General features: G+C 46.3%; 2 protein-coding genes across 3 annotated transcripts in view; one reads left to right on the forward strand and one right to left on the reverse strand.

Annotated features, from left to right (window-relative positions):
- Positions 1–3623, forward strand: part of Gabarapl2 (GABA type A receptor associated protein like 2) — an 11277-nt gene extending 7654 nt beyond the window's left edge. Inside the window, exon 4 of the mRNA XM_021220327.1 lies at positions 3023–3623. Within this exon, the coding sequence (XP_021075986.1) occupies positions 3023–3113 (91 nt within the window). The 3' untranslated portion in view covers positions 3114–3623. The remainder of the gene's footprint in view (positions 1–3022) is intronic.
- Positions 3624–17519: 13896 nt separating this feature from the next.
- Positions 17520–22149, reverse strand: part of Adat1 (adenosine deaminase tRNA specific 1) — a 20239-nt gene continuing 15609 nt past the window's right edge. For both annotated transcript variants that reach the window (XM_021220664.2, XM_029532748.1), the window contains 2 exons: positions 21360–21446; positions 17520–17873 (listed from right to left, as the gene is read on the reverse strand). In XM_021220664.2, the coding sequence (XP_021076323.1) occupies positions 17735–17873; positions 21360–21446 (226 nt within the window). In that variant the 3' untranslated portion in view covers positions 17520–17734. The remainder of the gene's footprint in view (positions 17874–21359; positions 21447–22149) is intronic.

Consider the following 22149-nt stretch of genomic DNA (forward strand, 5'->3'; position numbering starts at 1 on the left):
ACTCACTCTGTAGACCAGGCTGGCCTTGAACTCAGAAATCCACCTGCCTCTGCCTCCCGAGTGCTGGGATTAAAGGCGTGCGCCACCACGCCTGGCTGGTATTTTCCATTTCTTAATTCATGAGAATCAAGAGTTAGAAGGTAGCAGTGCCCCCACATCCTCAGCATTGTCTTTTCTAGATGCTCCAGCATGAGAGTGCATTGTACTGAAGGCTTTGGGTGTCTTCTACATACACACCCCAGTACCTTAGGGAGGAAGTCATGGCTCACTTGACCTGTCTGCAGGTCTGGGTAGCTTGCCTGGCAGGTATGTTAGAGCTGCCTCAGCTTTAGGACTCCTGGCCGTTCTGACGGCCAGCTCAGTGCAAGTGCTCAAGTCTTGTCTCTGAGAGGGACGATCATCTGCCCTGAGTGAGGTTTATATAGAGAACATGTCCTAGACTAACATGCCTGCCTCTGCTATAAACTATCTCCTACACAGGGTCAGTATTGCCTGCGTCTGCTTCATTTGAGTGAACTTTTATTGATGGGATGTTTGTTAGTTTGTATGAGGCGCACTGTTCTGAGGAAGATCCTTGCCAAAGGTACAAGGATCTGATGTTAGGTCATTGGGATTGACCTACCCGTGTATTCACTTGGAGACAGTACAGGTTGGTGATGTTTTCTAGCTAGGTGGTGGGGCACACACCTTTAGTCCCAGCACTTGGGAGGCAGAGCCAGATGGGACCAAGTTCAAAGCCAGATCTGTTTACAGTTCAATTTCCAGAACAGCCAGGCTACCGATGGGGTGGGGGGAGCCTGAGTCCCACCACAAGATATCTGATTTCATGTCATTCTGATTTCATGTCATTCGTGGAGATGCTTATATAGCTCTCTAGAGATCCCAAAGGTGGCTCAGGTTGACGTGAAAATCAACACAGTCGGTGTTCTCATGAACCAGCTTCCTTCTATACCAGGACTGGGCTTCCATGGAAATGACATGAAGCCTCATGTGGGTTTTAAAAATTCTAGAAGCTCTTTAATACTCAACAAGTTAAACACGGGTGAACTTGCCAGGTGTGGTGATGCACATCGTTAATCTCAGCCACAGGCAGAGACAGGATCTCTGAGTTCAAGACCAGCCTGGGCTACACAGAGTTGTCATTTCAGCATGTAACCTAACTTGCTTTATTTTGAAATCTTGTGTTTTGCCACTTAGCGAACCTCAGTTCATATCCACATTTCAGTTGCTGAATCAAGCTGGTGACTCCTGTTGTAGAAGTAGCCAGATGGGTTCTCTTCCCTCAACTGTAGGGATTGATTAGACAGCGCTGTTCAGAGATGCTTGTCCTCTTTCTGTTTTTTAGATTTTAATTTATGTGCATGAGAGTTACCCAAATGTATATATGTGTGCACTGTGTATGTCTGCTGCCCACGGAGGTCATAAAAGGATATCAGATTCTCTGGAACTGAAGTTACAGATGGTTGTGAACTGCCCTTTGGGTGCTGGGAACCTGGGTCTTCTGCAAGGGCAACAAGTGCTCCTAATTGCTCCATCTTCTCTGTAGCCCATCCTGAGAGTCATTTCACAAATTCCAGATTAAGAGAGCCTCACATCGAGAACTGTTGTGATTGGAAAAGACAACAGGCTTTCTTATCCATATTCATCCTCCACATTATTACTTATTAATCTACTCACACTGCCATTTGTGCTTAGCGTGCAAATGGGGTGGGAAGTGAAAAAGGAAAGCAGAAACTCCCCCTTGATTAATGGGTGTGTCCTTTGTTTACATACTGGTCTCAGTCAAACACCAGCAACAAAGGCCAGGGATGAACTGAGACCCTGAATCCCTCTTTATTTTCCCCATTGGTCCTTGGTATGCAATGTATTTAGTTGTTTTGGAGACAAGGTCTTATGTAGCAAGGCTGGCCTAGAATTTGATATGGAGCCACAGGTGACCTTGAATTTACAATCCTCCTGTTAGTGCTCGGATTATAGGTTTGGCTACCATATCTTAGGCTTTTTTATGCAGTGTGGGATGGACTGGGGTCTGGTCTGAACCCATGTTGTAGCTATACTGTGCAAGAACTCTACCAGCTGAGTTACTTCTCTGCTGTGTCCATATTTAAACAACTTGTGGCACAGTGACTTGTTCTTGGGTCAGCATCTTCCCATTGGTCCTGGTTGACCTACCGCTTGTGCTCATACTTCATCAGCATGGTCACATGGCTGATGCTTGTATGCGGTTGCAGTAGGTGTTACTACTCTCATTGAGACAACTCAGTTTCCTGGCAGAGAACTAGCTTAGCTCTTTCCTGCAGTCTGTTTCAAAGCATAAGGCAAGCTGGGTCCCCACCCACGTGTTTAGTTAAGGGATCCTATTTTTGGGGTTCTTTGGAAGCTTGAGCAGTCTTATTACATTTTATTTTCTTGAAATAATGGGGATCCAGCCTAGGCCTGCTCTACCACTGACGTACATCCCTGGCCTAGGAAAGGTTCTTTGGGTCCCAGATACCATGGGAGCTTTGCATTGCGCATACGGATCTCTTTGATGATAGCGTGTAAGATCTCTGGGGCCTGAGTGTGTTCATCATAGGGTTCCACATGTATCTTTGACATTGAGTCTGAGTTATAAATATTTAAATAAATACTAAGACATGTTCATTGTGACAAGGACCTTTCGTAGTGTGGGATGTTCCCTTCCATCTCCAAGGAGTTGGCTTCCTTACAGGTTTCAACATGAGTGCGGGGATTCTAGGCATGTGCTGTGCCTGGATCCTAATTTGTTGTGATCTCTGCCCTCTTTTTGTGGGCTCTGTGCCTGCTAGGTTAATGTTGTCACTGAGCCACTGCCACCCCTCAGCCCATCTTCAGCTTTCCATGCCTCTGTTTTCTTTCAGTTGAGCAGATTGCAGGTCACAGCAGGTACCTGAATTATTTTTACCTCCCAGCCACCAACCACAAAGCTCCTTATCCTTAGGCCTTGTTTTTCCTCTTGATACCTGGACTCAATTCTCAATCTTTTTTTTTTTTCTCTTTCAAGCCTAACTATGGGACAGCTTTACGAGAAGGAAAAAGACGAAGATGGATTCTTGTATGTGGCCTACAGCGGAGAGAACACTTTTGGCTTCTGAGGCCCATGCTGGGCTAGGTGCGCCCTTCCTGCTTGTGTCTCTTGTAAATAACTGGCTGTTCTCAGTTACTCTGCCAGAGCCTCCACACAGACCTACTAGTGCATTTGTAACTGGATTTATTTCTTAATATATTGGAAGGTTTTGTTTCCTTAGATTAGTAAATTATCATACAGAGTTTTATTTTCAGTTTTCTCTTTGTGCACTGTCCTCATGGCTATATGCTCCAGGGAACCTGTCCTCTGGGAATCATATTTAATGACGATATTTCCGTAATGAAGGGCAGTAGGTGTGGTGGTAAACTGAAAAGGAGGGGCTGATGCATAGTTCTGGATTATGTTGAAAGTGTTAGATGGCTGAGTATTAAAAGCACCCAAATTAAATCCTTAGCAATCAGAACACTTGCTTCACTAGATTTTGCCAACTGCAAATCATGTTGGACTGAGCTAATCTATTCTTCTTTCTGAGACTATTAAGGTAAATAATTAACAATAAAGCCTCCTTATAAAGGCACCACGGTGTGACCGTGTCTGTCATTCACCTCCATGAGTCAGGAGTGGCTCCTGCCTGTCAGGCTTGGAGAAGGGCTTGCAGGGGAGAGAGGGGCCTAGCCTAGGACGGGAAGTGCTGGCTGGTATCAAAAAGGGTCAATAAGTCACAGGTTCAGATTTCAGGACTGTGTAAAAAGGTCTGTACTGCAAAGTCTCGCTTTTACCGCTTTTTCTGAGTCTGCTGCTTATGGAAAATTGTATGGGTTTGGTTTTTTTTTTTTTTTTTCAGTATTTGAGTAGCAAAATTTTAAGTGAATATACTTTAAAAAATTATTTATTGGTGTTTTGCCTGCATGTGTGTCTGTGTGGGTGTGGTCTGGATTTGGAACTAGACAGTTGTGAACTGCTATGTGGGTGCTGGGGATTGAACCCAGGTCCTCTGGAAAAGCCAGTGCTCTTAAATGAAGAGCTATCTCTCTAGCTCTATGTATACATATTTTTTGCTTACATATATAAGTAACATATGTGTGTATGTTTGTAAAGCAGAGGGGGCTGAAGAGATGGCTCAGCAGTTAAGGGCAATGGGTCCTGAGCTTAATTCCCAGCAACCACATGGTGGCTCACAACCATATGTGATGTGATCTGATGCCCTTTCCCTGTGGGCAGGTGTATATGCAGATAGAGCATTCATACATATAAAAATAAATCTTTCTTTAAAAAATAAAACATGTGCTGATACACTGGATTTTTTTGTTTTGAGACAAGGTTTCACTGTGTAGTTCAGGCTGGTCTCCAACTTGTTATCTACCTTAGCTTTCTGGGCACTGGATCACATGTGTGGGCCAAGACACCTGGCTTTTATTAAGTCTTTATTTACATTCTAGCCTGACATACACACGTCCTTTATATGTGCTGTGTTCTTTTGTTTGAGATAGGGTCTCTCTATGTAGTCCTGGCTGTCCTGGAGCTTGTAATAAAACCAGGCTGGCCTTGAACTCAGAGATCCTTCTGCCTCTGCCTCCCGAGTGCTGGAATCAAAGGTAGGCACCACCATGCCTGGAACAAACCCTTGTTCTTTAAGGTTCTCACCAGTCATTAGTATAGATGCTTGTTAGGACACAAAAGCATCTTCAAGAAAGTGGCTTTACATCTTCCACATGAACTGTGTTGGTGACTATAGCCTTACGTCAATCATCAGGATAAGGGAACCAATGGAACCCAGTGAGTGATCTAAAAGTAAGGGCCTGTGAATGAGAATCATGTTTTTTTTTAGATTTATTTATTTAATGAGTACACTGTAGTTGTCTTCAGACACACCAGAAGAGGGCATCAGATCCCATTAGAGATGGTTGTGAGCCACCATGTGGTTGCTGTGATTTGAACTCAGGACCTCTGGAAGAGCAGTCAGTGCCCCTAACCACTGAGTCATCTCTCCAGCCCAAGAATCATGAACTTAAGAAATTTACCTTATTTGATGTGTATGGCTGTTTTGCCTGCATGTGTGTCTATGCACCACTTGTTTGCCTGGTGCCCATGGTAGACAGAGAGGGTATCAAATTCCTTAGAACTGACTGGAGTTAACAAATGGTTGTGAGCTGCCGTGTGGGTCCCCTGGAGACCGTGCTCTTAGCTGCTAAGTCGTCTCTCCAGCTCCTGCTCTTGGTTTTTTGATGTCTCACTTGTAGTCCCAGCTGGCCTGGGGCTGCAGGGGTCACTTGCCTCTGCCTCTGGGTGTGTCACCAATGCCTGTCAAGCCCTTTAATTTCACTGTTACCAGGATGTATTAACAGGCTGACATGGCTCTCTGATATCTCTCAACTGGAATTGGAAGAAATAATTCTTATCACAAAGATCTTGTAGGGTTTTTTTTTTTCCCAACTTGCCTCAAAAAAAAAAAAAAAAAAAAAAAAAAAAAAAGAGAGAGAGAGAGAGAGAGAAGAAAGAAGAAGAATGTCTGTCTGTCTTTGCGGGTAGTGTGAAGCTAGAAGCAAGGAGACCCTGGTCTCGGGTGACCAATGGGAAAGGGAAGCACAGGCCCTTGTTATGGGGAGTCTTGTGGTCACATGCACCTGTTTTCAAAACAAAACCCCCAAACATTGATTGGATGTGCCAAATTGAAGACTGGGAGTCAGATGCTATGGTGAAAGCCAGAAGGCTTAGAGAGGCAGAGCGTACCCAGCTGATTGCTACTTCACGATATCCCAGAAGATGAAAAGCTCACGAGGTCTTAAACACCCTTCAGCTCCCAGACCCTCCTTTCTCTTCCCGGGTTTTCTTATGTTCACTCCCGTCAAGTGGCTGCTTGCTCTGCCTCTTTACTTTGTTTAGTTCCTACAGAAAGCTCTTGGGTTTAAGGGTGTGTCCTAGGGCTGAGCCACACCAGAACAAGACCCAGATTTTTACAGTTCACATTCTCGGGGGTTCACAGTGTGACCAAATCCTGCAACATGCAGCAGCTTTCTGAGACTGGCCTAGGCTGTAAAAAGGCAATTTACCGTTTGAGCTAGCATAGGTTGGTTTGTTCACTGGCTATAAGCATTACATGATAACATTAAACCTCCTTTCTTGGTTTTCTTTTCCTGTGTGTTGCTTTCATTCTCAGATTCTTTGCAAGCGATGCTTACCAGCTTTGTAACCTCCTGTGAGGAAGAACACGTTTGTCATTTTTTTGTTTTTTGTTTTGACACAGTTTTTCTGTCCTGGTATCCCCTCTGTAGACCAAGCTGGCCTCCAAAGATCTGTTTGTCCCTGCCTCCCTGGGATTAAAGGAATATACACCACTACTACCCTTCTAGTACAGACCAGAGTTCCTTGGACTGGTGTGGTGGCATATACCTTTAATTCTAGAAGCAGAGAGACAGATACCTGAGTTCAAGGCCAGCCAGCATCTGGAGCTAGTTCCAGGGCATCCAGAGTTACATGGAAGAACCTTTGTGGTTTTGCATGTGTGTGTGTGTGTGTGTGTGTGTGTGTGTGCGCACGCTTGCTTGGAAGGCTGAGGCAGGGGTATCACTGAGGCCAAGTTGGACCAACAGACCATTTCTCAAAAGTCCCTTGAAGGACTCTGGCCTTGGGCCACAAGCAGTCCTGCTTGGGATAGCGAGTCTCCATCGGAAGAGAGCAAGCAGAAGGGAGAGTTAGCTTTCCTTTTCATCTATTTCTGGCCTAACCACAAACCCACAAATGCACCTGGGAAGAAACAGCAGGACAAATCTCCAAAGGCAAGTGTCACCGAAGCCGACTGTAGATTTCTTTTTCTTTCTTTCTTTCTTTTTTTTTTTTTGGTTTTTCGAGACAGGGTTTCTCCGTGTAGCTCTGGCTGTCCTGGAACTCACTTTGTAGACCAGGCTGGCCTCGAACTCAGAAATCCGCCTGCCTCTGCCTCCCGAGTGCTGGGATTGAAGGCGTGCGCCACCACGTCCGGCTTTTCTTTCTTTTTCTGTGTAGCCCTGACTGTCCTGGAGCTCACACTGTAGACCAGGCTGGCCTCAAACTCAGAAATTCGCCTGACCGGCCTCTGCCTCCCAAGTGCTAGGATTAAAGGCGTGCGCCACCACTGCCCAGCTGACTGTAGATTTCTTAAAGGCAGTCTCATATCCCAGGTTGGTCTCTAGCTTACTAAATAGCCAAGGACTACCTTAAATTCTAATCCTCCTGTCCCTCCTGAGTGCTAGGATTGCAAGCATGTACCATCACATCTGGTTTTGTGATTTGCAGGGAATGGAGCCCAGGGCTTGCGTATTGGGCGAGCACTCTTCCAATTTAGCTACACCTTTAACCCTGTTTTTAAGTAGTTCATAGCTATCATATATGGAACACCTCTTAGATACCAGATGATCAATAGGCCTGTAAGGTAAGAGTCTAATTTTCAGACATTGCAGAGGTGACAGAACTGAGACACCAAATGAGATTTAAGACTAATGTGGTTGACTGTGTTCAATCATCTGCTTGTTCCTATTACAATGTGCTCAAGAGGACTTGGCCCTGTTTATACTACCAAACAGCCCCATCTGTGCAATAGTGAGCTGTTTAACCATGTGTACTGTACAGGATTATACTGTGTTGGACATGGACAAGTTACAGGTACACTTGTCAGTGCCACGGTGGGAAGTATTGAAAGGGGCTCAGTGGTGGAAAGTGTTCTTCAGCAGACCCAGGTTCGGTTACCAGTAGGTGGCATGCAGCGTCTCACACCTCTAGACTCTTCAAACTTACCAGAATTTATATGCACACACAATTAAAAGTAAAAATCAGGGCTGGTGAGATGGCTCAGTGGGTAAGAGCAACGACTGCTCTTCCGAAGGTCCGGAATTCAAATCCCAGCAACCACATGGTGGCTCATAACCATCCCTAACAAGATCTGACTCCCTCTCTGGAGTGTCTGAAGACAGCTACAGTGTACTTACATAAAATAAATAAAAGTAAATCTTAAAAAAAAAAAAAAAAGTAAAAATCAAACTTTAAAGACAATGGTGAAACAGCAGGAGAACATGAGCTTCAAAACCCACCACTCTGGTTCGGGGTATCTTGGTTAGAACGTACTATTCTACCAGAAGATCATAGTTTGGTTCCTAGCACCCACACAGGGCAGCTCACAACTGCTTGTAACTAGCCCCAGGGGACCCAGGGCCCACCTGGCCTCTAACAAACCCTCTCCCTAATGTCCATGAAAAAATAAATGGGGCTGGTGAGATGGCTCAGTGGGTAAGATTGCTCTTCCGAAGGTCTGGAGTTCAAATCCCAGCAACCACATGGTGGCTCATAACCACCCGTAACAAAATCCGACACCCTCTTCTGGAGTGTCTGAAGACAGCTACAGTGTACTTACATATAATAAATAAATCTTTAAAAAAAAAAAATAAAGCCGGGCGTGGTGGTGCATGCCTTTAATCCCAGAACTCAGGAGGCAGAGGCAGGNGGATTTCTGAGTTTGAGGACAGCCTGGTCTATAGAGTGAGTTTCAGGACAGCCAGAGCTACACAGAGAAACCCTGTCTTGAAAAAAAAAACAATAAGTAAATAGATAAATATAAATAAATAAAATCTTTAGGGATAGGAGAAATGGCTCAGCAGGTAAGCGCACTGGCTGTTCTGCCTGAGGACCTGGGCTTGCTTCCAAGCACCCATGTGGTGGCTCACAAATTATCTGTAATTCCTGTTTCAGAGGCTCCAAGATGTACACACAAGGTATGCAGACATATGTATTATATATATAGGCAAAACACCCGTATGTACAAAATGTGAAAAATCTAGGCTGTGCCTGCTGCCTAGGGTTTATAATACCAGCTATGTGGGGGCTTAGGGCAGAGTCAGAAGTTTAGCCTGTGAACATGGAGTGGGGCTCTGTCTCCAAATTACTATTTTTTAAATACAGTTCTGGGGATACAACTGAGATGTAGATGCCTGTATGCATGAAGCCCTAAATTAAAAAAACTGCAATCACTACTATTCAATATTATTCTGATAGAAAAAAAAAACAATACAATAGGGACATGCTGGGGAGATTAGATTTCTCAGTGTTTAAGAGCCTTACTGCTCCTGCAGAAGGTCTGGGCTTGGGTCCCAGCACTCACAAAATGGCACAGAGCCATCTGTCACTCCAGCTCTAGAGTATCAAACATCCTCTCGTCTCGGGTACCAGGCAAAGTGCACATACATATATGTAAGCAAAACATTTATATACAAAAAGTTTTTAAAAAGAAAGATGAAAAGTGAGTGTAGGTGAGTTGAGGTGGATATATTGCATACATGTGATGGTTTCTATATGCTTGGCCCAGGGAGTGACACTATTAGGAGGTGTGGCCCTATTCCAGTGGGTGTGGCCTAGTAGGTGTAGACATGTCATTGTGGGTGTGGGCTTTAAGACCCTCATCCTTGCTTCCTGGAAACCAGTATTCTGCTAGCAGCCTTCAAATCAAAATATAGGAATCTCAACTCCTGCACCATGCCTGCCTGGATGCTGCCATGTTCCCACCTAGGTGATAATGGACTGAACCTCTGAACCTGTAAGCCAGACAAAATTAATGTTGTCCTTATAAGAGTTGCCTTGGGGGGCTGGTGAGATGGCTCAGTGGGTAAGAGCACCTGACTGCTCTACCGAACGTCCGGAGTTCAAATCCCAGCAACCACATGATGGCTCATAACCATCCAAAGAAGTTCTGACGCCCTCTTCTGGAGTGTCTGAAGACACTACTGCCCGGCTAATAAATGAAGTTTAAAAAACAAAACATTGACAGCAAAACTCCCAGCAGTCAGGCTGAGACTGGAGAAGTGCCAGAAGTTGAGGTCAGCTTGATCCACAGAGGTTTTGTTTTTTTTTTTTTAAAGACAAATACTCAATAGCAAAAAGGAAGATGGCTAATGAGACCTCAGACCAAAAGCAGAGCTTGCTTCAGCAGCTCATACAACAAGGCTAGAGAAACAGCTCACTGTGCCCATGCTAGGAAGTCTGGGAAGCAGTCCTCACTTTATAGAATAAATGATAAGAAAATAAAAATAAAACCTAAAGCCGGGCATGGTGACGCAGGCCTTTAATCCCAGAACTCGGGAGGCAGAGGCAGACAGATTTCTGAGTTCGAGGCCAGCCTGGTCTACAGAGTGAGTTCCAGTACAGCCAGGGCTATACAGAGAAACCCTGTCTTGAAAAACCAAGAAAATAAAAAAAGAAGAAGCCTAAGTAAGGAACAAACCTTAACTGTATGCATAACTGCTTTTTTAATATTTTGAATATCAGGAGAAGCTATGAAAATTGTGGAACATGACTGCTGAGCAGCAGGTCAGTTATGTGTGTGATGCTGGAAGCAAACCCAGGGCCTCAAACTTGCCTCACAGGCTGCCACGGGCCAACCGCAGCCCACTTACAGGTTCTGATGCTCTTCTATACCAGCTATAGCCAACTAGAGGACAGAATAGAAAAAAAGGAAAGAAAGGGAAAAAAAAATGTTGGGGGCTGTAGAGATGGCTCTGTAGTCAAGAGCACCGACTGCTCTTCCAGAGGTCCTCAGTTCATTTTCCAGCAACCACAGGGTGGCTCACAACCATCTGTATTGGATTCTGATGCTCTCTTCTGGTGTGTCTGAAGAGAGTGACGGTGTATTCACATATATAAAATAAATGTTAAAAAAAGAAAACAAATGTTTTATTGCTGGCAGGAGCAAAACCTAGAAACATTTAGAAATAAATTTAACACAGACTCCCAAAACATTTGGGGAGAAAAATAAGCAAACAGTATTGCCAGGAGACACAAGCAGAGCTGGAGGAAAGGATATAGCAAATGTGCATCTGAGTACTGTAGAGATGCATGCCATATCCAGACATGAGTCATCAATGCCACCTCAATAGAAGTCCCCCAGAAGGCCAAGAATAACAAGGAATGTAAGAAAAGGGAAGTGGGAGAGACCAGGCCCAGTAGACACAGGACAACATGAGTAATAGCAGTCATGAAGGACTGTGATCCAGCACTCCAAGGCTGAGATGGGTATGAGTCTGAGGTCAGTCTGGTGGGCTCTGGTGTGATACAGAGTGGCACACGATAAGAAACTGACCGTGTTTACAATATAAATAGCACCGGAGCTGGGTGTATATGGTACATGCCTGAAAACCTAGTCATCCATCCAGTCTCCTCCATCACTGCTGGTACCGTGCCTTGCCTGGTAAAGGTGTTACTTTGGTTTTGTGTATGCACATGCAGAGGTGAGTGTGTGCGTGTGCATGTATATATATGCGTGTGCAAATTGGCAGCCCAGAGTCAGCCACCTTAGTTCCTCAGGAGCTCTCCACCTTGTTTTTTGAGACAGGGTGTCTCACTGGGACCTGGACTGGCCCTTTAGGCTTTGCCTGCTGGCCAGTGAGCCCAGTGGCCCTCCTGGTTCCCTCGTTGCTGTGGTTACTGGTACGCACAGTTGCACCTAGCTTTATCATGCTTGGCTTTATGTGGGTGCTGGAGACTGAACTCAGGTGTTCATGTTTGTGTGGTAAGTACCCTATGGGCTCGGGCCATTAACCCCAACACGAGTTTCATTTCATTGGGTTAAATAAGGCCTTACATGAGCTAAGGAGCATCGTGGGGAGAGTGTGCATCCTCCCAGACCCTCATCCTCCAAACCTCAGATGCAGAGCTCTACCCACATCCCTCTCTCCCCTTTCCCTCATCCCTGCCTTCTGAGGATTTCTTTTGAGCAGCATTTGGAGGCAGCAATAGAAATGCTCCTATTGGAGGAGGTTTGAGGGTGGCTGGGAGGAGGGAGGGGGGCTGTGATCAGGTTGTAAAGTGAATAAATAATCAACGGAAAAAAAATGCTCCTAAAAAGATTCTACATTGGACTGGGTCATAGAAAGGTTTAAAAAAGTACAGCCATTTCTCCTTCTCAAGGAGAAAGAAACTGACAAGACAAAATCCTCGTGGGTGGCTAGGAGGCAAAGTCACAAAGTAGGAGGAAATGTGTAGGTCTGTCATCAGCGGCTTCAGTCCTTCCCTCTGGGTCCTACAGTGAAGCAGATGTGGGCTGAGCAGTGGCCACCAGCACGCAGGCACCACCAGGTTTGACCAGTAGGCTTCCATTGAGGGTAAGCTTTTAGGTTGGGTGGGGAAAGCTCTGTAAGTCTAGACAGCAGATCGGACACAGTTGCTTCTGAGCTGAAGGGCAGACCCAGACTGGAAGCTCCCAGGTACAAATCACTGTCCGTGCAGGAGACAGCCCTCCCCTCAAACCTGTGCTGTATGTGACCGAATTTCACCCTCACAGACCCGATGCCAGTGGGCGAGGATACTGACACTCTGAGAAAGATTAATTACCTTCCTAGGATTAAACCCAGGACATCCTGGGGCCACATTCGACTCTAACCCAGTGCCAGATTCACCTGTGCTCTGCTAGGTCAGATGGGGAGGAGGCCTGCCCTTGTGCATATTCCAAAGGAATGTACATATGCTTCTTAGATCTCGCATGGAGTCAGCCGGGACAGAATGGATCTGCTTTGAACATGAAGTACATTCCAGTTTAACGTGAGTTTTGATTTCTTGAAGATTGGGTTTGTGAGCCTTGCACCAATTTTATACTCCATAGTTTTAGAATTCTGAAGTATTTCAAGCAAAAAAACTAAACTCCTGTGGCTGGCTATCTATCTACCTATCTACCTAGTTTTTTGAGACAGTGTTTCTCTGTGTAGTCCTGGCTGTCCTGGAACTTGCTCTGTAGACCAGGCTGGCCTTTAAACCAGGGATCTGCCTGTTCCTGCCTCCTGAGTGCTGGTGTTAAAGGTGTGAGCCACCCCCCTCCCACCCTAGCTATGGCCCTTATCCTAATCTGGTTGGTTGTTATACTAAACTATGGTAAGGCAGGTGCTTCATAAACAACAGATTGATCTTTCATATGCCAGGAAGAACAGATTCAATATGTGAGCTAATTAGTTAATACGTGGGTTAATTGACAGATTAATTAGTGAGACGCAATCGGTTTCTCGATGGTCATCTTCTAACTATGTTGTAATTGGTGGGGATCTTTCTGAGGTGTTTATTGAGGCAGAGTCTTGTATGACTCTAAGACAGGGCAGGTACCATCATGCCATCACACCAATCCCATTCCTGAGGGCTCTGCCTGATCACCCTCAGAGATTCTGTCATGTGCTACCACTGTCATATGGGGAGTTAGGATCATGACCTAAGAACTGCAGGAGACAGACATCAAGGCAGAGCTGGGCTTTCAAGTAGAGTATGGAAGGTAATATGAATGTTCCCAGCAGAGCTCTTTTCTCTCATATACTCCCTTCCCCCTCTGCCTGGCCAGTCTCCCAGTACAGCAGTTACTGATAAGCTTCCATAGAGAGGCACTCCTGACAGCACTGGGTTAGCTGAACAACATTACTACCGCAGGAGAATACCAGTGGGAAGGGCATTTCTCCGAGGCCAAAATAGCCCCACAAGAGGCAGAAATAAAACCAAAACCAGGAAGGTGCTGAACTCGTGTATAGGAGGAGTGAATATAAATATCGGGAAGGACCAGGATCCTAAGACTTCAAGAAGCACACTTTTCTTCTCAACCCAACTCTGAGGCAGACGGCACCCGAGGCTAATAAGCATCATCTCCTGTCGGGGAAGTGGGAGTTGCTCCTGGTATACTTCCTCAGCAGTTCCCTGGCAGGCTCACATAAAGGCCTGCTGTTGAAAGGAAGACAGATCTGGGAAAGGGCTCTGTGATCCACCCAGTGGCCAGGTTGGTCTCACTGCTGAGGGGCCCACCGTGCCTCCCTGGGAGACGCCTCTGGGTTCAATGGGCTTTTCATTCTCCTGGCTGCCTGGACAGATGCCTGCCACTGTTTCCATTGTGAGCTCTTCCCTTTGGAATGGGGCCAGCTTCAAGGGACGTGTACTTGAGACCAACGTCTGGCAGTTTGGGTTCCTACTTGGAATGACTTTTCTGCCTTTTTCCCCCGGAGGCTCTGCAACACTTGGACACCCAAAAGTGGTGCCAAAAGACTTGATTTGAAATGTTGGTTCCCAACCCTTGCTGACTCATCTGGATAAGGGCAAAACAGTAAATCCAGACCAGAGTCCCCAGGTCCCTAGATTAACAAAAGCCCCCTCCTTCCCCATCACTAATATAACTGAGGCCATAGGCAGGTCAGAGTGTCACTGTCACGGCATCACTACATTGAGGAAAATTCTCCAGTGCTTTAATTAGGCAATTAAGAGGTTTCTTTTGCCTTTGTTTTTGAGCCAGGATATTACTCCTTAGCTCTGGCTGGACTGAACTCTGTAGACCAGGCTGGCCTTAAACTCAGAAGTATGCCTGCCTCTGCCTCCCCTGCAGGAATTTAAGGTATGTATTGCCACACCCCACCCAATTAAGAGTTGCTAAAAAGCGGAGCTGGGGAAAATTCAGAGGTAGAGTGCTTGCTTAGCATTCGAAAGATGCCGAGATTGATTATCAGCATACAACTTTTTTAAAAAAAAACGAGAAAACTGATCCTACACTTGAAAACACTTGAGCATCCTAATTGTTGGCACTTGCTTTTGTAGAACACAACGGAGGTCAGAAGTCAAAAGTTAAATACCTTCCCTGCATACAACTGGTTGTTGGTGGCAGAGTTGGTACTATCATGTGATTTGCGTCTATGGCTGTACTTGTTTATTCTGATCCCAAGTAATAAGGACTTTTTTTCTAACACATTCTAAATTGAGGTATAATTACATTTAAAGAACAAAAACAAAAACAGGTGCACAGAAAACTGTAGACCTTCATAAACTCCCACAAGATCTGCATTCCTCTAATGCCCTAAGTAAACACTGACTGTTGGCCAGGCATGGAGCACCCGTCTGTAACAGCAGTTTTGGGAAACTAGGATGGGACATCACGAGTTAGAGGCCAGCAGGGCCTCAGCCCCAAAACGTCACCAAACAAACCAACATTACCAACCAACCAAATGGGTGGTTTTGTTTTTTTCTAGTGTAGGAGATTGAAAGTAGCAACTTGCATGTGTTAACAAGTGCTGCCTCCACCAGGCAGTGGTGGCACACGCTTTAATCCCAGCACTTGGGAGGCAGAGACAGGCAGATTTCTGAGTTCGAGGCCAGCCTGGTCTACAGAGTGAGTTCCAGGACAGCCGGGGCTACACAGAGAAACCCTGTCTCGAAAAACCAAAAACAAACAAACCAACCAAAAAAAAAACAAAAAACAAAACAAGTGCTGCCTACCACCCACTGTCCCCAGTTTAAAGAAATAAAGACTGACTTGAAAGGCTGCTTTCTCCAGCTCTGAAGTGTCTCTGGCTCATTTCTCTGCCCTTTGGGCTACAGGACCACCTGAAAATCATTTGGGATATACTTGGATGGCTTTACAGGGAAACAGGTTGGTCCAGTTACAGACACAGCTAGTTTTAGTTTCAGTTTTTTGGTTTTGTTTTTGTTTCTCAAGGTAGAAGGTAGCCCTGAATGTCCTGGAACTAGCTCTGTAGACCAGGCTGGCCTTCAACTTTTATCCGCTGGAATTGAAGGCACAAACCAACACTGCCTAGCTTATATATATATATACACACACACACATACATACATACATACGGAGGGTGCCTGGCTCTTTGGATAACCAGCTCTATTCCTTTGGGAAGGTTTGCTTGGGCTCATGAACAAACACACACACACACACACACACACACCCAGACGCGATGCACAAGTTCTGGTTTTATTTGGAGGCTGTTTCCTACTTCAGTGACCTTTGTGCTGCCCTGGGGCTCCCAACAGCTCTGGCTTTCCCAGCAGCACCGATGGCAGGTGACACTTCCAAACTTAACTAGCCAAATGGCTGGTGTTTAGAAACTGGAAAACTCTGGCTTAGGAACCTTGTCCTTAGGCCAAAAATGTCAAGGTCTGGGTGGGGGCAGCTTTCCAGCAGCCACAGACACAAGCAGGTCAGACGGCCTGCACCTCTCCATTAAGGCACTGGCAGCCAGGGCAGCCCGTCTTCTCCACAGCAACTTCATTTCCTCAGACAGTGAGCTCACGCCTGGCACTGGGGAATCCATTAAAACATGGGCATTTGACGTGACATCCCTCCATCCTGAAGGAAGAACTATGTGCACACACATGTATATACACACGACTGAAGCAAACCAAGTTCTAAAAATTCTGAGGAAAAGAAAACTTAAACACACGCGCACGCGCACGCACACAGAGTCCTAACATCAGACTCTATTTAGGCACACAGGTAAATGTAATCTTCCCTCCAGAATCAAATCTGGATTTTTTTTTAGTTGAAGACAAAATTTTGTGGAATTATGTATGGGTAGAGTTGCTATTCCAATTCCTGTGCAGCTTCATTTCTGAGGGGCTTCTAGTTTTTCTACAGTTTAAAATGCAAAATCCTTCACATTAATTAAAAAAGAAACCCTGGGTGGGGTATAGCTGGTGGCTGTGGTAGAGCATTTGCCTACCACATGGAAGGCCCTTCCTAGTTTCTCTGATGATTGGGGCAAAGTGTCCTGCTGGCTGGCCTGTTCCTGGTGTTGGTCTATGGGCACCAGTGGGCTGGCTGTGTGGGGAGTGGGGACAAGCATGAATGTCCTCATATTCTCTGACTTCACCAAAGAAAACAGGTTTGCTGCAGCCAGAGCCCAGAGAGGAAGGACCACAGGAGGGACACACGTCAAATGACAATCAGAACCACCTTGGCTCTAGAGGTGCTCGTGGGTTTGGCCCAAGGTTCAGACCGGATAATGTTGGTGACCGAGGGTAGACAGGAAACGTGGCATTTGCCTCCTGCGGTCTGTACAGGCTGGATCCTTCATTCTCGGCTGGCTGCCTCTGTGTGGTAGGAAAAGATGGTGGCTACTGGCAGTTACAAAACTATAGTGGCCCTCGAGACACTGCTCAGAAGAGAATCCTAGAAGCAAAGTGTGAGGTGACACTAAGAGGCAGAGGTGGGAAGATCAGAGTTCAAGGTCACCCTTGGCTGTGTGTTGAGTTCAAGGCCAGCCTGGGCTATAGAGAGGGACCCTGTCTCAAGCAAAAGAGAGGAGGGGAGGGGAGGGGAGGGAGAGGAGAGGAGAGGAGAGGAGAGGAGAGGAGAGGAAGAGAGAAGGGGAATGATGGTGGCTTTAAAGTGAGACTCTGTCTCAAAACCAAAACCCCAGCCAACCAACCTTTCTTGGTAAGTCTGAGAACAGAGCTTTCCAAGGCCAGTCCTGTGCTGAGCCTGATGGTAAACTCCGACCATGAAATGATGGTTCTCAAAAAGAAGGCTGGAAACAGGAAATACATTTTTTTCATGAGTCCAGGAGAGGCTGTAAAGTTTCCAGCTTCCTAAGATGATTTCAGCCCAACGCATACTTGCTGAATCAATGTAAGAAGATATACACCAGAGCTGCTGCAGATTACTTTAAAAGCATCTGATGCTATATTTTAAAGAACCAATAAAATACAATTGACGGCAGATACCAAGGGCTACTGAGAGGCTATCTTAGCACGGAGCTGCTCCAGTCAAGGACAGATGGCTGAGGTTCTGGGTTCCATTTATGACACCAGAGAGGTGCAGCGCTCTGGGAGAAGGCAGCTCTTTCTCCTTGGATTTAACCACCAGAACAGCAGGGGTTTGTTCAGCATGAGGGAGAGGCAGACCAATATGAAGGCCCTGAGACCAGCGGGAGTTCATTTAAACTGGTGGTAGTCAGGCGGGTTTCTGATCCAGTTCGCAAACGGCTGTATCCTGCGGAGGGCACCCCAGGCTTCCTGGTAGGCGGACGCAGCATCCTTGTACTCCTGATAGGTGTCCAGCTTCTTCATTACCCTAATGCACACATGCCATCAAGCACAGCTCTAACTGAGTGCCCGCCCTCAGAGCCACTGGGCAGATCCAAGCAGCAGGAGAGGAGCAGAGGGAGCGGTCTGTCCCTCCACTCCACAGGGAACTCATGTTACAGCAGTGCAGGCTTAAGCAGGTTAGAATCACAGAACACTGGCTTTGTACGGCCCTTGTACGATCAGATAAAAGTTTTCTTTTCTCTGTGGTGCGGAGGATCACAGTTTCGCGTACACTGGACAGTCTCCTCCTCCTGTAACTGAGCTGTCTACCCCAGCCCTGACTTAGGGTTTTCACCAGAGGACCTAGAGACGAGACCCTTCTTGTGACATCTACATTCTCCTGCTATGTGCTGCAGTTGACACCCTTTAGCCTCTCAGGTGGAAAGTGCCCAGTACTCTGTAATTCTTACGAGATTTTCTTTAGATTCGGACCAGGACCAAAATGTGGGTGGGCGTCCTCTGAGTCCTTGTCTTGGCCTTGAGTTCTGCCCTGGCTTTCTGCTTTGAGCTGGACCTCTCCTGTGTCTGTTTAACAGCAGCTCTGGCTCTCACTCTTTCTTTCATCCCCTTCAGTACTGGAGCCAGTTCTTCACTCTGGGCTGGGCGGGTAGCTCGGCCAGCTGAGTGCTTGTGATCAGCACAAAGCTCTGCCTTTGATGCTCTGAACTGAGTGAGCCAGGTGTGGAGCAGACCCCTAATCCCAGCACTTGGAAGGCAGAGACTGGAGGGCGGAGCCGCCAAGGCCATCCTCGGCTATGTAGCAAGTCTGAGGCTAGTTGCCTCATGAGACACTAACTCAAAGGGGGAAAGTTTTTTTTTCCCTTACTTTCTAGCTCATTACCCTGCCTGCCTCTAGCAAGAATCCTATTTAGTATTTAATCCTATTTAGGTTTACTAAGAATTACTCTACCCTAGCTTTGAAATTAGCTTAAATTTTTTTTTTTTTTCCATATGCCAAAGCATTCTGCTCCTGGCTCAAAGTCTCCACTTGTTCTTGTACTTGGGAGTTGAGCCCAGTTTCTTTTCTTTCTTTCTTTTTTTTTGGTGGTTTTTTTGAGATAGGGTTTCTCTGTGTAGCCCTGGCTGTCCTGGAACTCCCTCTGTAGACCAGGCTGGCCTCGAACTCAGAAATCTGCCTGTCTCTGCCTCCCAAGTGCTGGGATTTGAGCCCAGTTTCTTACCCCTACATCTCTTGAATAGACTTCTTTACCATCTTTCACAAACATCTGCAGAAATCTTTCTTTAATATTTCTGCAGCACATATATCTCATACACAGAAGATTTTTTTAATTAAAAAATTTTATTTTATGCCTGTGAGCGTTTTGCTTGCATGTGTGTCTGTGCAGCACGCTTGGGCCCCATGCTCATGGTGTGCAGAAGAGGGCATTAGATCCCTTAGAACTGGAGTGAGCCACCAGACCTGAGTCCTGGGACTTGAACCCTGGAGGAGCAGCAAATGATCTTAACTACTGAGCCTTCTCTGCAGCCAGACTCCCCGAGAGTTGTATAAATAAAATCTGTTACTGGTTGTTAAAACCAACTATAAGCCAGGCCTGGGTCAAGCACTTTACATGCAGTATTTTTACTTATATTCTTCTCAGCGACATGGCTTATTATTATCATTACCATCAAATAACTGAGACTCTGATAACCAATCTTCATTTTACTTCTAGGCATGTCTGCGAGGGTGCTGCTTTCTGGGAAGGTCTGACTCAGGTGGGAAGGCCCACCCTGGATGTGGGCAGCACCACACGTGGGCTGGGGTCCCAGACAACAAAAGGAAAAGTGGAGCTGACCATCCATGCAGTATAAGCTGCCACCTCATCTTCCTGCCACTAAGGACTGTCCCCCTTCAACTGTGAACCAAAAAAAGTCTTCCTGAAGTGGTGTTTACCAGGTCCTTTTTTTATTACAACAACAACAACAACAACAACAACAACAAAGACAACATACTAATGCAATTTTATCCTATTTCACTCCTGTTCTTTACTCTTATTATTATTAATTATGTCATGCGTAAGGGCGTTTTTCTTGACTGAGTACCATGTGCATGCAGGGTCTGGGGAGGCCTGAAAATGGTGCCAGGTTCCCTGGGGTTGGAGTTATAAATGGCTGTCGGCCACTATGTGGGTGCTGGGAGGTGAAACTGGGTCCTCTGTAAGAGCAGCCAGTGCTCTTCTTAGCTTCTGAGCCATCTCCCCCATTTTATTACGTTTAATTGTGTGTGTGTATGTATGCGTGTGTGTGTGTGTGTGTGTGCATGCTCACATGATTGCACAGGAGTGGTGGATGTATGTGTGTGTGTGTGCATGCTCACACGATGGCACAGGAGTGGTGGATGTATGTGTGTGTGTGTGCATGCTCACACGATGGCACAGGAGTGGTGGATGTATGTGTGTGTGTATGTGTGTGCTCACATGATGGCACAGGAGTGGTGGATGTATGTGTGTGTGTGTGCGTGCTCACACGATGGCACAGGAGTGGTGGATGTGTGTGTGTGTGTGTGCTCACACGATGGCACAGGAGTGGTGGATGTGTGTGTGTGCATGCTCACACGATGGCACAGGAGTGGTGGATGTGTGTGTGTGTGTGTGTGCATGCTCACACGATGGCACAGGAGTGGTGGATGTATGTGTGTGTGTGTGTGCTCACACGATGGCACAGGAGTGGTGGATGTATGTGTGTGTGTGTGTGCATGCTCACACGATGGCACAGGAGTGGTGGATGCACAGAGACTATGCTTCTTGCAGTAAATACTGACTTCAGTCTTATTTTAATAATTTAATAATTTTTCTTGTTAATGAAGATGAGGGATCCATGAATTTGATAATTTCAAACTGTGCTCCTGTAGCTAACCACCAGAGGCCCTGGGCCCCATCCCAGCATCATGTCAGCCAATCAGGCAAATGATAAAATTTAAAAACAGCCGGGCGTGGTGGCGCACGCCTTTAATCCCAGCACTCGGGAGGCAGAGGCAGGTGGATTTCTGAGTTCGAGGCCAGCCTGGTCTACAAAGTGAGTTCCAGGACAGCCAGGGCTATATAGAGAAACCCTGTCTCGAAAAACCAAAAAAAAAAAAAAAAAAAATTAAAAACAAAAAACCCCCCAAAAAACCAGTGCTGTCATCCTGGTACATGGGAAGCGGAAGCAGGCAAACTGCTGTGGGTTTGAGCTTAAGCTGGCGTGGGTTTCAGTTTCAGGCCAACCTGGGCAGTGAGGTCCTATCTCAAATTAAGTACATAAATGCGTAAGTAAGACTAAAACCAAACCTTCCTCTTACCCTTCTGTGCTTCCTGTAAGAGCAGCCTCTCCTCTAACTTAGGTAAGACCCTGACACAAACTGACAACTTCCCATTCTCTCTGGTGAGCTGTAAGTGCCCACTGGCTCACTGAGCCTAAGAAGCTCAGCAAACATAAGCCAGAACCAGAGAAGTCTTTACAGACAGGAGAACAGAGGGACAGACAGTATCACCTGACGGAGTCCGGCTGTTCGTCGTCTGCAATGCTGCTCAGCAGCTTCTGGAATGATCTAAAGAGTTCCACCTTGCTGATTCGGGATCTGTTCAGAAAAAGGAGGAAAGATCCCTTTCAGCTGACCATGAACCAGGACTCATCACAGTCAGCGCTCAGGTGTGAAGGCGCCACCCCTCTCCGCCCAATCCCCCAGTCCCTCTGTACCCCACAAGACTGACCTAAAATGTCCCATCAGTCTCTCCTCCCCTGACACAAAGTCTTGCTATACCGCTGAGGCTGGCCTTCAATCATGAGCCTTCTGCCTCAGTTTCCTGAGTGTTAGGGTCACAGGCATGGGTCACCACTGCCTGCCTCTCTAGAGAGATCGGTGTGTGAGGAACTGAAATACCTTGCTGGCAAGTGACACTGACCTGTTAGCCACATGACTGTGGAGTTTCAGAATGAAACCCCACCAACCCCACTCACGTGTTCAGGAGACTGCAACCCCAGATAACATAACGGACCTCTCAAATCCCAAGGCCCAATCACCCATTACATTCATCATTTATTCCAAATCTGCAGAAAAGATGAGTCTATTCGTTTTTTGTTTTGTTTTGTTTTTTTCTTTTTCTGTTTTTTTTCGAGACAGGGTTTCTCTGTATAGCTCTGGCTGTCCTGGAACTCACTTTGTAGACCAGGCTGGCCTCTAACTCAGAAATCTGCCTGCCTCTGCCTCCCGAGTGCTGGGATTAAAGGCGTGCGCCACCACTGCCTGGCTTGATTTTTTGTTGTTGTTGTTGCTGTTGGTT

This window comes from Mus pahari, chromosome 20 (genome assembly GCF_900095145.1).
Source record: "Mus pahari chromosome 20, PAHARI_EIJ_v1.1, whole genome shotgun sequence".
Lineage (NCBI taxonomy): Eukaryota > Metazoa > Chordata > Mammalia > Rodentia > Muridae > Mus > Mus pahari.